Raw genomic sequence first — 15382 nt, forward strand, 5'->3', positions numbered from 1 at the left:
CTTTTGAATGATGTATGCTTCTTTAAAATTAATTGTATCTCGATATGAGATACCAGTATTTCTTATTATAAGCGTAAAACATAACTTTTTGTATGGATAATATACATACTTTTTAAGTACTTCGACTTAAACTTAACAAGTTCACCATTTTTAAAATTAAAGAATACATTTATAAAAATTCCATTTTAAAACTAAAAGTATATTCTCTAGCAGTATGTATAAATATAACATGTTACTGTATGATCTTAAAACAAATCTGAAAGTGTTGCAATAATTTAAGACCTAGAACACTGAAACAAACAGCATATGATTTTACTATTTTTTATCCTTGAAAACTATATAAAACCCTACTGAAGGTTTTAAAACTATGATCAGTTTAATTGTTTAAACTAGCAGCATATTCATGATTTTGGTATGTTTTATACATATGTGTCACTTGATTTGAATGGAGAAATGTGAATTCAATGACAATAAAAAGTCTTCTTTACCTAAAAAAGTGCAGAAAAAATTCAAGTTTAAAGTTCAGTGCTCTTTATTTTGCAAAAACAAACAAAATCCCAAAAGTTAAAATGTAAAATAAATCTCTGCCACACAAAATTTACCTTTGGATATAGCTTTTCTAATGTCACGTGAGAAAACGCCTTAAGCAAAACATATATGGAATATAGAACTCAGGGTGAAACTTTGAAGTCCATGGTGTCTTTCGCCTATTTTTCCTTTCCTCAGTTGTTTTCCCACCACTCCTGTAATCAAAAACTATGTAACACTTTCAGACTTGTTTAAAACAGATATCTACACAAAATAACTTCAGAGAAACCTACAATTAAAAAGTTCTAAGGAAAAGAGATGTCTTTCTTTAAAGTTCTGTACTTAAATTGTCATCTACTACACATAATAACAGACCATTAGCAGCATTTTTTCACATCCATAAGAAAATCAAATAAGAAGTTAGCAATAGCTAACCATAAGAAGTTAGCAATAGCTCAGTTATATCTATAACCATTTTTGGAAACAGTACAATTGAAATGCAAACCAAGGGAATTAAGATGATGCAAAACTTCAAATGATGTAATATACAGAAGTTATCAGAAAGTTTCAAATAATCTTCTAAAGCAAATACATATGGATTTTGGTTTGAAAAGTGAAATGAACCAGATATGTGGTACATATATGGAAACCACTTCCTATTGACAGACTGCTAGTCAATGAATACTTCAATGATTTTAGAGTCAAGGACAAAGGCAACAAAAAATAATGTTTGAAGATATGGAGGAAGCACATAAAAATCTTTCATTTTTCTAATATTTTCTATTTTGACTTTTTTTTTTTGGTTTGTTTTCCTGAAATCTTGGCTTGCTGGTGACTATAACTTTTTGTGTTAGAAAAAAAATAGAGATGTTACCTCTCAAATTACAATAAATTCCCTGGGTTAGTTATTACTGCAGACTGTCTCTTATCTACAGACTGAATCAAGTATAACTCTGAGAAGCTTATTTCCTATTTTCAAAAATACTTCAAGCTTTCTAATCCTACGTGAGTTTCTAGTTTGCTGTGCATAATTTGTAGATTAATTTAAAAATGAAATAAAATAACTCGAAATATTGATTCAAGGTTTTCTTATAAAATCCACCTCAGGTAAATGTATTTACTTCTCTATTTGAAAATAATTACAAGATTGGTTCATTTTATATACAACAGGAAAAATGACAGTTGATATAAAAATTAAGTTGATATACAATTAACACAAAACAACATAGCAAATCAAATAATTGGAGCTAATATGCCCTTACACATGAATGGGGAACCAACCATTCATGTATATTACTTTACTTAGTGCTTCTCAACTTCAAATCCATTAACTACTGATTTTACTGATGACACGAAACTGTACCTTTAAAAAATGGCCTTTGAAAACTTCCTGTGACATATCATGGAACAGTGGGTTTATTAGATAATATATGATACAAATTAAGCAATTTGTAAACTGCTACATGTTCATTATAAAGCTGGCATTAACTAAACAGAAATGTTACTCATAGGTCTTCCTACAAATTCAAAAACTTTTGAAAATGACTGTATTTTAAAAATATTTCTTTTGGCTTGATCAATCATCTCTATCACATATATTCAGTCTCTCCCTAATGACAAAGTAAATTTTAATGTAAACTTTCATATCCCGTAGTGCACGTCATAAAATGTAAACATAAGAGCTTTATCAATGAAAACAGTAAGGAGGAAAAACACAAAACAGACTTGTGAAATTAACATGTTCTATATAAACCTTTAATGATTGTATGGAATAGAAAAACAACCATCATGTTTGCTATCAATTTGTGCTCTGATTATTTCTTAATGACAAAAGAAAATGGTTTTAAACTATTTTTTTTGTAGAAGAAAATATTTTAAATTTCATTAAGTATAATGCTTATAGATTATTCATCCTTTGTCGCTTTCAGAACGATCGGTAATAATCTCGGATGAGCCTGCAGAATGAGCTCACCTACTTCCGGGTCTATCCCATTATCTCTCTTCTGTCTGTGTGTGCTGTTTTACTACCAGTCACTTACTGTCCACTGATGGTCTCATTTGCTTTATACTCCAGTACAGAAATAATTTAGTTACCAAAATGCACGTATTTTCCTTTTCGGTTTTTCAAAACCTTGAAAGGACACGTACAGATTTATAGTATATTTCTACAGAAAATACTTTGTAGGTCAGACTAGACTCTTAGATAATTATTGACAATGGATGCTTTTGAGTTTTTCCATGCGACGGCATGTGCACTAAGAGTTAATTGCCTCATCACCTGAGTGTACTGGAACTGTTAGCAAATGAAGGGCGCTTTTTTTTATTTTTAAAGGGAGCTGAACATTTTACTGAAATAATGAAACATTTTTTAAAGCAATTTTAATCAAACAATGCAAAGGTACATTGGGTTAAACATTTTATAAAAATTCAAGCAAAATTAAAAACTTAGCTGATTTCAACATCTCCACAAATTTAACCAGTAAGTATTTTGGTCAAATCCACCTTTAGCTGAATTAATGAGCACAATGACAAGAGACATTGAAGTATTCTCCTCAGCACAATGGAGGTTTTTCTCACTTTCCACACTGCACAGTCACTACATGGAAACTCCCAGAATGATGAGCAGTTCAGTCATGCTCTACACTTTTCTTTTCAATGAAAAGTGATGTATCGCCTTGTTTTGCTTTTGACAAAATATGGACTAAACACAAGTATACAATAACAAGAATCCAAGGGTAGCCCATACACAAGTCAACTATGTGTATGTTTTTATTATTTAAAGCCCACCATTCAGCTTATCTGTCTAAAGATATGGTAACAAACAGTTTGTTGTTTTTTTTTTTCACTAATGATACTGATGACCAGTCAGCTGAAGGGAGGGAAAGTCCAAGACAGCAGTTTATACTTCAGTCAATGATACAAACATAACTGTTTCAGCTTCGAGACTTCTGACTTACTGCTTCTCCCTCAAAGAGGTCAAACACTGATGGAAACAGGACAGCACGGAATCTGTTGGCATATGAAAGTTTAATACAGGAATGATCCAGGAATAGTCCCTGCCACGTCTCCTCGAATCTCTCTGTTTCTTCATTTGTAACAAGTGACCACCATGCTAATTCCCAGACTGTCAGCTCATAGCTGGCCCGCACCATCTACTCCTCCTTGAGTGTGTGTGAGCACGCCTCAGTTAAAGCCACACGACTGAGGTAAGACAGGGCGTGATTGTGCTAGGAAAGAGCAGTATCCAGTGACAAACATCCCTTTCTTGTTAACTTTCTAAAGTGAAATCAATAACATAAAAAAGGAAAATTCTTTTTCCTTCTGGCTGATGTTGAACTTTAGCTGGGTTTCTGGTTATCAGAACTGGTACCACTTCTTATCTTTGTATTTCAACATCATCTAAAGGGGAGAAAATAAGAAAAAAACATGTTTAAAAAATGTTTAAGAATAACAACAGAATAACAGAATAACAACATTTATAAACTGGTTTCTATAGTTTTTTAAAACATTAAAATTATTCTGAAGCATTCTACAGTTTTTAATATTCAGTATTCATACTGAACGCAAGAAATAAGAACTGTTCTGTTTCAAGGAAAAAAAGACTATAACTATGAAGAACGAGCATAGAAGGTCCTCACATTTCTTAAAAGACATGATATAAGTAAGTTTTAGCTCAGTGCATTCTTTGGTGACATAAGCTAATAACTTAAAAAATAAGTAACTTTCAGTTCTCTTAACTGAATTAAAAATAAAGCTTAAAGAACCTGGAGAAGGCAAGGCCGAGACTAGTACTGCTGCCGTCTACAGTTTGCTGAGCCGCTGTCTCTGAGCCATGCATGTTCCCTGCATGGATTCACTTGATCCTCACAACAACTCTATGTGCTGGGCATCGTTAGTCTCCCTGTTTTACAAATGAAGAAACTGAGGCTTAAAGAGGTTAGCCAAGATAACACAGTGGTGAAACTGGGATTTGAACTCATGTAGTCTAATCTAAAAACCCATGATTTAACCAACTCAATGTACTGTCTTTTTTATACTCTCAAATATGGCTGAGGAACATTTGGTAGAAGGGAAAAGCTAACAGCTAGGGATTGAGCTCTTGGCTAAATATTTAGACTGTAGATACATTCTGAGGCTGACTGAAATGTTACATGCCTTAGAGATCATAGTCAGGTTCATTGTTATGTGAACATAAGTCTTGACTTAGATTTGAAGGCATGGTGGGCTGCCGTCTATGGGGTCGCACAGAGTCGGACACGACTGAAGTGACTTAGCAGCAGCAGCAGCCTTTTTCTGAGATGTGTGGCCCTCATACAAGGACTCACAAAAATCTCTTTGAAAACCTGGAAAAATCTCTTAGCTCAAGTTACCTCTTTCATACATGCTAGCTGTCAACATTATTGAGCAAGCAAGAGATGGCTTTTGACCTAAAGTTTAAAGAAGAGCTATTACTGACAGACTGGGTACTCAAATGTAAAAACAACCTTAATACAGTGTCTTCAGGTAATAAAAGCAAAATGTCTTTGAGGGCTAGGCTAGGAACTAAATGTGAGAAGTAGCCCAGTATGAAGTATCAGGGAGTGGCAGACCTGTCAAAATGAGAAACATGTACTCCATTCCACCTGCTGCTGTTGCTAAGTCAGCTCAGTCGTGTCCTACTCTGTGCGACCCCAGAGACTGCAGCCCACCAGGCTCCCCTGTCCCTAGGATTCTCCAGGCAAGAGTATTGGAGTGGGTTGCCAGTTCCTTCTCCAATGCATGAAAGTGAAAGTGAAGTCGCTCAGTCGTGCCGGACTCTTAGCGACCCCATGGACTGCAGCCTACCAGGCTCCTCTGCCCATGAGATTTTCCAGGCAAGAGTACTGGAGTGGGTTGCCATTGCCTTCTCTGCCATTCCACCTAACAGACTTCAGTTTTTCAAGGGTGTTACTCTGGCTAACAAAGTGTATTTGTAGGAGGGCCAATTAGGGCTCCCTTACTTCATAGTCTCTGTTTCTAACCTCCACCACAGCTTCCTCGTTCATCATGAATTCACTGCAAAAATGCACATTACTCCTCTGCATGAATTGGTCTACAGACACATTTAGTATCATTTCGCTGGATTAAATCTACCTAAAGAATCAAGAGATAAATTATTTTCTTTTCTAGCAGAAGTTAGTAGTACAATCTGAGGAATTTAGGAAAATTAACTTTGTTTTTATTGATTTTGTTTAAAAAAAAAAAGCCTGAAGGGGGAGCAGGTTCCTTCAAAATTAATAAACTTCAGTTAAGAGATCAAAGGCTACTTAGAGTCTTGTAATGGTTCCCTCTAGTGGCAAAATTTAGGAATCTGCAACCATACTGAGGATATGAGAAGAAAATTTGTGTGTCAAAATACAACAGATATAAAAATACAATAATTTTCATACTTGCTTTATCTAGGCTTTTTGCCTTAGGTATCTGTTTGACAGACATACCTCGTGAGCATGTTTAGAGAATGAGTCTGCACTGGATAACATAGCTGCAGTTCTTTCTTCCAGGTCGCTAAGTTTCTGCCCTCTCTCGTCCAGTGCCAGCCGGGCTCGTGCGAGTTCACCAACAACGCCAGATGCCGCTCCTTTCACGCCTTCAATGCCACCAGGGCCAGGGATGTGCTGAGCAAGGCTCCTTGAAGCCTTTCCTGAGGACGATTCTCCAACTGAATGATTTGACACATGAAAGAGTAACCCAGAAAATGAAAACTTTAATTAATGTAAAATTCTATCTTCTGATAGCATTAAAACACACTTGACTGACAATATAATTGAAGTATTTTTATATATTACTTTGTAACTATTATGTATTTTATTATGATTGTTTTAGCAATTAACTTTTAGATACTTTTCAAGTATATAGAAATACAACATATATTAATAAATATTTCATTCTAGTTCATATAGTAGAACTTGAGCAAAAAAGTGACAATTATTTGTTGGAATGGATGATGGGTACACTGATACCACTTTAATAACAGTAAAAAAATCACTCTTAAGTGTCCAAAAATTAAAGATATTTAAATTCAAAGACACAGATTTAAATATACGTATTTGTTTTATTCACTCTGTACTTTCCTCACACTTGAAATACTATGCTTCGGCTTAGAAGAAAAATGTAGAATTTATTCAGTATTTCTTTTCAGTCTCCAAAAGTTGTATGTAACCACATTCCTTTCTTTCTATCCATTTATCTTGTTGCTTACCAAATAGATCACGTTTGTCTTCAACAGATCTCAGGAATTTATTGCTTCCTTTTTCTTTGCAACCTAGACCCTCATGACCTAACAACCTAATGCCTGCAAGTCTTCAAAATTCTGTTAAAAACTGATGTCAGATTCCCTCTTACTTTAGTATACATTTCCTTCTTTAGAAATGTAATTCATACCATAAAATTTACTCCTAAACAATTCAGTAACTTGAAGTTTATTCAGAAGGCTGTACAACTACTAATTCTCAAGCATTTTTATCACTCAAAAACAAAACACCCAAACAACTACATGATTATTAGCAGTGACTTTCCATTTCCTCCTCGTCTCAGTCCTTGGCAATCAATAATCCCCTCTGTCTCCATAAATTTTCCTATTCTGAACATTTCATACAAATGATTCACACACTTCTTTCACTTAATGTCAAGATTCAATCATATGGTAGCATGTGGCAGTACTTCATCCTTTTTAATAATCGAGTAATATTCTATTGTATGGATATGGATATATAACATTTTGTTTATCTATTCATCAGTTGATGGGCATTTGAGTTGTTGCCAATTTTTGGCTGTTATGAATAATGCTGCTATGAACATCTGTACGTTTTTGTGTGAACACATGTTTTCAATTCTCTTGGGTGTACACTTAGTCATGGAATTGTTGGGTCACGTAACTTCATGTTTAACTTCTTGAGAAATTGCTGGAGTTTTCCAAAGAGGTTACACTATTTTATATTTCCACCAGCAACTTGTAAGGGTTCCAATTTCTCCATATTCTTGAGAAGATCATCTTTTTGAATACAGCCATCCTAGTAAATGTGAAGTGGTATTTCATGGTGGTTTTCATTTGCATTTCTCTAACGACAAAAGATATTGAGCATCTTTGCATGTGTTTATTGGCAATTTGTATGTTTTCTTTGGAGAAAAGTCTATTCAAACCCTTTGCCCATTTAAAATTGGACTATTTGGCTTTTTATTGTTGAGTAAGAATAAAAAAATTTTAAGAATTTTTTTTAACACTCTGGCTATTAGACTCAATAGATATCATTATGTTTTCTTACTTCTAATTTTAGAACTCAATTTATTGTTTTCTTTGGTTGGTTTTGATTTAGGTGTCATATCTGAGAAACCATTGTGTAATCTAAGGTTGCAAAGATTTATACTTAGGTTTTCTTCTAAGAGTTTTATAGTTTTAGCTCTTACATTGAGGTCTTTGATCCATTTTGAGTTATTAATTTTTGTGTATGGTATGAGTTGGATTCTCTTGCATGTGGATATCCACTGTCCCAACACCATCTGTTAAAAGACCACTCTTTCACCATTGGAGTTTCTTGGCGTCCATGTAGAAAATCACCTGACCACACATGTATGGGCTTGTTTCTGGACATTCAATTCTTTTCCATTGGTCTATGTATCCATTCTAATGCCTGTACCACACTATCTTGATCGATTCCCGATTTGTAACAACACTGGAAATCAAAATGTGACTCAGATCTTTTTTCTTTACAAAAAAAAGTGTGTGTGTGTGTGTGTGGCTATTTTGAATCCTTTCCATTTCCATATGAATCTTAGAAGCAGCTTATTTCTTTCTTCAAAAAACCGGCTTGGACTTTGACAGGGATTGTGTTGAATATATAGATCAATATGGGGAGTACTGCCGTCTCAGCAACATTAAATTTTCCAATCCATGAACGCAGATATTAATCCATTTATGTCTTAATTTCTTTAAATGATGTTTGAATTTTTTAGCATATTTTTTAGTGTATGTTCTAGTATTTCATCTTTTTGATAAAGGAAACTCCTTTCTTAATTTTTGTTTTGTCCATTGCTAGTGTATAGAAATGCAATTGACTCTTTATATGGACCTTGTATCCTAAAATCTTGTTGAACATGTTTATTGCCTAGAATGTGTTTTATTTTTTAATTAAAATTTTATTTTGGCTGCACAGTGCAGCTTGCAGGATCTTATTCCCCAAGCAGGGATTGAGCCCCGGGCCACAGCAGTGGAAGCGCTGAGTCCTAACCACCAGTAGTGAACCACTGTGTGTGTGGTTTCCTGAAGATTTTCTACAGGCAGGGCTGTCATCTGCAAAGAGAGACAGTTTCATTCCTTCCATTCCAACTGCATGCCAACTATAGTCTTTTTGCCTAATTGCCCTGGTTAAAGACTCTAGTACAGTGTTAAACAGAAAAGGAGAGAACTTTTGAATTCCCAAATAAAATTTAGAGTAAGTTACAAAGTTTGGGGCAGCGAGTTGATAAGGGCTTCATTAAATGTTTATTTGTGTATATGCTCACATCAGTTTTACTCTTAAGCTATGGCTTAAGTCCTTAAGCTTGGTCCTTGGGGTCCTTTCAAAGAGGAAGCGTTATTTATCAGGGTTGCCACCTTAGCCAATTCTGGGAGCCTACCTGGCTGGTCTTAACACAGTTCAGAACTGCAGCTTGCTGCTTTAGATTAGCGAAGTACTCCAGGGCAAAAGTGGCCTCAGGCTGCAATACTTACCACCTTTCCCCATGTGTATTTTCTTCATTATGTCGTTAGCTCATTGATGTTTATAAAAATTGAATTTTGTACAGCTTTATCAATTAATTTTGGTAAGAATGTTATTCTAAATAATCAGTCCCCCATGACTTGAAGAGCAGTCATTTTTTAAATGAATTACAACTGACCAATCCTCATTACCCAGATGACTGACCAATCATTAGGATAAATTTTTAAAATGAAACTGTACTACACTCTTACTTGCTAATATTTAGTCTTACAGTTTTTCTAGTAAACTAAACAGAAAAGGAAAATTTTAGAATATTCTAGTAAAAAACAAAGAATAAAAGAAAATAAAAATTCAAGAATAGCTAATAGCTCCTATTTGAAAGAAAGGTGAAACATTCATCAATTTACTAGTTCATTCAAGGACCAGTTTCCAATTTGTGCCAATTCTATGGAAGATAGTACATGAACTAGACTTTACATTTTAAATAAGCTTCTAAGTGCAATGAGAGTAGTTCCGGAGGTTTTGTACGATAAAATAAATGTTTATGTAAAAACTTTTTCGAAGTTAAGGTTATCAACTAAAGTCTATTACAGAATTAAAATAATAATAAAGATCATATTTAACGAAAGTTAGAAAATATTTTCAAATTACTCACTTAAAGTTTATTCCTTTTTAGCCTGAAGCCATGCTGATTTTGATTTGCTGAGTAAACTATTCCCCTGATTTGAGTTAGAATATGGCAGAAAACAATTTTATGCATTTTGCTAAAAGATGGATCCATCAATTGTCGTGACAGAGAGGAAAAAGGTGAACATAAATTTATACACGTAATAAAAATTTACATGGCTTGAATGTTTGTTTTATAGATATATTATCCAAATTAAATAAATCAACTTACATAGTTCTTCTCTATCAAGAGATTGTGCACCACCTCCAAACAAGCCTTTAAAGAATCCCCTGTTTGGTGCTTCAGGTGTTTCTACAGGAGTGAAGAGTTCACCCAACATTTCCTTTAAAATCAAAACAGATTGTAATTGTTAAAGTTTCAGGGACACTAAACTATAATCACAAAACCAGCCCTGTAAACTCTTTAACTAAAACTTATAACATCAGCTGTTGAGGTTCACAATTAATGAGCACATTTCAAATGATCAGATCTAGAACAGTCTGATTTGGTCAAACAGTAAATTAAGATTAATTTGATTAAGAGTAACTTGTTGTTTGCTACTTTGGCTAGATTACTTTCTTCACATTTTAAACAAAGATGATTTAAGCTTAAACTGTAAGGAGATTCCAATATTTATGATAAAATATTCATATAACTATAACTTATTATCAAGAATTGGTAACTGTATTAATAACTAGGTCTTCTTACATTAGAAATAAGAAAATATATTAGCAAATGGAAGTCTAGTGTAATGATAGCTGAGTCAGAAAATCAGTAGTTTAGAAAGACACATCTTTTTTCATAAACATATGCTGGGAACAGAATTATGCCAACATACACCTGGAATTCCAGAAATCTGGCTGAGAGGTGGAAAGGCTTCTTTCTATACTGTCAGATTTTCCTGAAATTTTTGTCAATATTCTTCAGAGCACAGAAACGGTAAAGGTAAGTCAGCAGACAAGAAAAACTGCTGCCATTTTACTGACTTTGTAGATGAGACATAAAGAGAGAAGAGAAGTTTCTATAAAAGAAGGATGGTAGCAATATTATTTACAAGGCAACTCTGGGAACCTTTAAAAGCAAAATAAAAGTATAGTGAGGCTTGGGACTGCATTTCTGCCCAGTAAAGAGAAGTAGCTATGATGGAAATGACAAGTACACGATTGGTTCCAGGTAGTTCTGTCTGATATTACATTATAGTTGGAGCTAAAAATATGTACTTTTTAGAGTTTCTTTCTTAGGGCTGGGCTAAGCAAGTTAATAAAGGATGTCCCAAGATTTTACTTTTAGACATATCCATATTTCTTTTTTTCATTTTTTGGTTGCACCTTTTGTTTTGTGGGATTTTAATTCCCTGACCAGAGATTGAGGCCAGGCCCTCAGCTATAATGAGAGCATGGAGTCTTAACCACTGACTGCCAGGGAATTCACAGGTACACCCGTATTAATGTTGTCTCCCCAACCAGATTATAAATGAAAGGAGATAATGTTAACAATATACAACACAGAGTTTCATTTATAAGGCTGAAGTGGATTGAAGGCTTTACATTTAAATTTTCTTTCCTCTTGATTTCTATAAAGTGGAGTAAAACTAGAATGAAAAACTCCCTAAAGTCAATCAATCAAACCTGTTAAAACCCACCATAGAATATACTAATACCTATTATTTAATTCAAATTTACATTTGCCTGTATAACAAAGGTGATTTTAGACATATTTCCAATCTTTTTTATACAATACTCTACAGATTATAATTTAAACTGCATTTATTAAGTCGATACAACAAACTGCAAACAGCTACCATTTGAGTGTCTTTTATGCTAAATCAATAATAAGAGATATATAGACATATATAGAGCAACCCACTCCAGTATTCTTGCCTGGAGAATCCCAGGGACGGGGGAGCCTGGTGGGCTGCCGTCTATGGGGTCACACAGAGTCGGACACGACTAAAGCGACTTAGCAGCAGCAGCAGCAGCACAGAGTCACAGCATAGAGTAATACGACAGATATAGAGTCACAGCATAAAAATACACTCTTTCAAATTTACCTCACTTTAGAACAGTGGTTTACTCTTCTTACTTAGTATTTAATGATCATGTAATTTTGTAAGTATAAAGTAGGATATTTAAAATGCAGAGATTATAGTTATAAATTAAGAGTCACTATAGTGTACTGGGATGAGTATAAATTGGAACCACATGGACCTGGGTTTGATTCTCACCTCTGCCTTTTACATGCAGAGGGATCTTAGGCAAGTCAGTCTCTCAGAGAACTGGTTTCCGTAACTTTATAAAGAAGTAATATTAATACTTACCTCTCAGGAATGTTACCAGGATTAAAGATAATGAAGAATATCTTTAATGAGTTAAGGATAACACAAAATGCCAAGATTAGATACTGAGTGATGTATACATTAAATAGAAAAACCTCCTTTCACATGGAGATGAAACAAATTAGAAAATATGAAGTCATTTATCTTTAGATTACCATTGTGAACATATACCTTTAAAGGAAGTTTAAAATTAGGCATTTCTTAAAGAATCTGCACAGTCTGTGATTAGTATTAGGATTTGGAGAGGAATACTGATGTTAAAAAAGTTATGTATTTCAATACCATTGAATAGTATCTTAAATACTTTTCATTTGTATTTAAATACAAATTTTAATTATGATAAACATATTCTTTAGGATAATTAACTTTAATGACTAATAAACAATGGTGAAATCTAAATAGATTTTTATTATCTGTGATATTTCTCTACATCTAGTAACAGTAATACATCTGAAACAATGTCTGGAACTTTTAAACTACTCTAAAATATGAAGGTACAGAAACAAATATACTTGTCTGATGTTAGACAACTGTATCTCATTTGTGTTAATAAGTGATAAAATACAGGAATCTAATTTCATGAATGAGTCAATGCATACGCTTTATCACTTTTTTCTTAAACTGAACTGTAATATTAGCTGACTTATTTTATTACCTTCAGATATACAACATAGTGATTCAATATTTGTACAGATCACACTCCATTTAAAGTTATCATGAAACTGGGCCTTTCCTGGTGGCCCAGTAGCTAAGACTGTACTCCCAGTGCTGGGGGCCTGGGTTTGATTCCTGGTCAGGGAACTAGATCCCACATGCTGCAGTTAAAGAGCCTGCATACTACAACGAAGACAGAACTAAGACCTGAAGCAGCCAAACAAATGAATAAAAGTTAAAAAAATAATGATAAAATATTGGCTGTAGTCCCCATGCTGTACAATATATCCTTATAGTTTATTTATTTTATACATAGATGTAATCCGTTATCCTTATATTGCTCTTCTTTCCTGCCCTCTACCCGCTGGTAACCCCTAGTTTTCTACATGTGTGAGTCTGTTACTGTTTTATTATAGATATTTATTTTTTAGATTTCACATATAAGTGATAATATACTGTATGCCTTTCTCTGACTTATTTCACTAAGATATTATGGTATATAGGTAACTGGCAAAATTTCATTCTCATTTTGGCTAAGTAGTATTCCATCATATGTATGTATGTGTGTGTATATCTATCTATCTATCACATTTTCTTTATCCATTCATCTGCTGATGGGACACTTAGGTTCTTCCATATCTTGGCTACTCTAAGAATGGCTATCATCAAAAAGTCCACAAATAACAAATGCTGGTAAGGATGTGGAGGGAGGGAAACTGCTGATGGGAATTTAGCACACAGCTGGTAGGAATGTGAACTGGTGCAGCACTATGGAAAACTGCATGGAAGTTCTCCAAAAAACTAGAACTACCTTACGATCCAGCAATTCCACTCCGGGGTATACAGCTGAAGAAAATGAAAACACCAATATTCACGGCACTGTCTCAACACTAAGTATTACGTCAGGTGCAGATTTTCCTAGATGCCTTTTAAGTTCCCATTTATACCTTGTGTGACTTTTCTTTAATCAGGAATGGATGTTGAATTTTGTCAACTGCTTTTGTTTTTTAAATTTACTAATGTGAATTCCATAGATTGATTTATAAATGTGAAGTCAACTCTACATTCCTGGGATAAATCCTATTTGGTTATGATGAATTATCATGACCAGAATTATCCATCTGATATACTGTTAGGTTCAACTTGCTAAAATTTTGCTTAGAATTTTAACATCTATATTTGTAAAGAATATTGATTTATATGTAATTTTCTTTACTCTAAAATCATTGGTTTTGGTAACATGTTCTATGAACATACCATTAACAAGTTAGGAAACATTTCCCCTCTTTAACTTTTGAGAGATTTAAATAGAACTGGTACCATTTCTTCCTGAAATGTTGATAGAATTCACAAATGAAGCCACTGAGGCCTCAATTGTCTTTGTCCACGGTTTCTAACTTCAATTTCCCTATAGAATTCTCTGGGTTATCTATTTTTTTTCTTGAGTGAACTTTGGTAATATGTGTCTCACACCACATGTGCCCATTTCCTAAGTTTTTTAATTTACTGGCCTAAAGCTGTTCATGGTATTTCCTTATTATCCATTTTAAGTAGCATTTGTAGAATCTACAGAAGTCACTTCTCTCATTCTTGATATACTTCTCTCTTCAGAATCAGTCTGGCTTGAGATCAGTTTTATTGGTTTCAGAGATCAAGTTTTTACTCATCTCACACGCTAGTAAAGTAATGCTCAAAATTCTCCAAGCCAGGCTTCAGCAATATGTGAATCGTGAACTTCCTGATGTTCAAGCTGGTTTTAGAAAAGGCAAGGGAACCAGAGATCAAATTGCCAACATCCGCTGGATCATGGAAAAAGCAAGAGAGTCCCAGAAAAGCATCTATTTCTGCTTTATTGACTATGCCAAAGCCTTTGACTGTGTGGATCACAATCAACTGTGGAAAATTCTGAAAGAGATGGGAATACCAGACCACCTGACCAGCCTCTTGAGAAACCTATATGCAGGTCAGGAAGCAACAGTTAGAACTGGAAATGGAACAACAGACTGGTTCCAAATAGGAAAAGGAGTACGTCAAGGCTGTATACTGTCACCCTGCTTATTTAACTTCTATGCAGAGTACATCATGAGAAACGCTGGGCTGGAAGAAGCACAGGCTGGAATCAAGATTGCCGGGAGAAATATCAATAACCTCAGATATGCAGATGACACCACCCTTATGGCAGAAAGTGAAGAGGAACTCAAAAGCCTCTTGATGAAGTGAAAGAGGAGAGTGAAAAAGTTGGCTTAAAGCTCAACATTCAGAAAACGAAGATCATGGCATCTGGTCCCATCACTTCATGGGAAATAGATGGGGAAACAGTGGAAACAGTGTCAGACTTTATTTTGGGGGGCTCCAAATTCACTGCAGATGGTGATTGCAGCCATGAAATTAAAAGACACTTATTCCTTGGAAGGAAAGTTATGACCAACCTAGATAGCATATTCAAAAGCAGAGACATTACTTTGCCAACAAAGGTCTGTCTAG

The 15382-nt window shown here is 34.4% G+C and overlaps 1 protein-coding gene across 4 annotated transcripts in view; it reads right to left on the reverse strand.

Moving 5' to 3' along the window:
• Nucleotides 1-514: 514 nt before the first annotated feature.
• Nucleotides 515-15382, reverse strand: part of STXBP5 (syntaxin binding protein 5 (tomosyn)) — a 158251-nt gene continuing 143383 nt past the window's right edge. For all 4 annotated transcript variants that reach the window (XM_010862562.1, XM_010862561.1, XM_010862559.1 and 1 more), the window contains 3 exons: nucleotides 10141-10252; nucleotides 5985-6205; nucleotides 515-3927 (listed from right to left, as the gene is read on the reverse strand). In XM_010862562.1, the coding sequence (XP_010860864.1) occupies nucleotides 3886-3927; nucleotides 5985-6205; nucleotides 10141-10252 (375 nt within the window). In that variant the 3' untranslated portion in view covers nucleotides 515-3885. The remainder of the gene's footprint in view (nucleotides 3928-5984; nucleotides 6206-10140; nucleotides 10253-15382) is intronic.

This window comes from Bison bison, unplaced genomic scaffold, assembly GCF_000754665.1.
Source record: "Bison bison bison isolate TAMUID 2011002044 unplaced genomic scaffold, Bison_UMD1.0 scf7180017864483, whole genome shotgun sequence".
Classification (NCBI taxonomy): domain Eukaryota; kingdom Metazoa; phylum Chordata; class Mammalia; order Artiodactyla; family Bovidae; genus Bison; species Bison bison.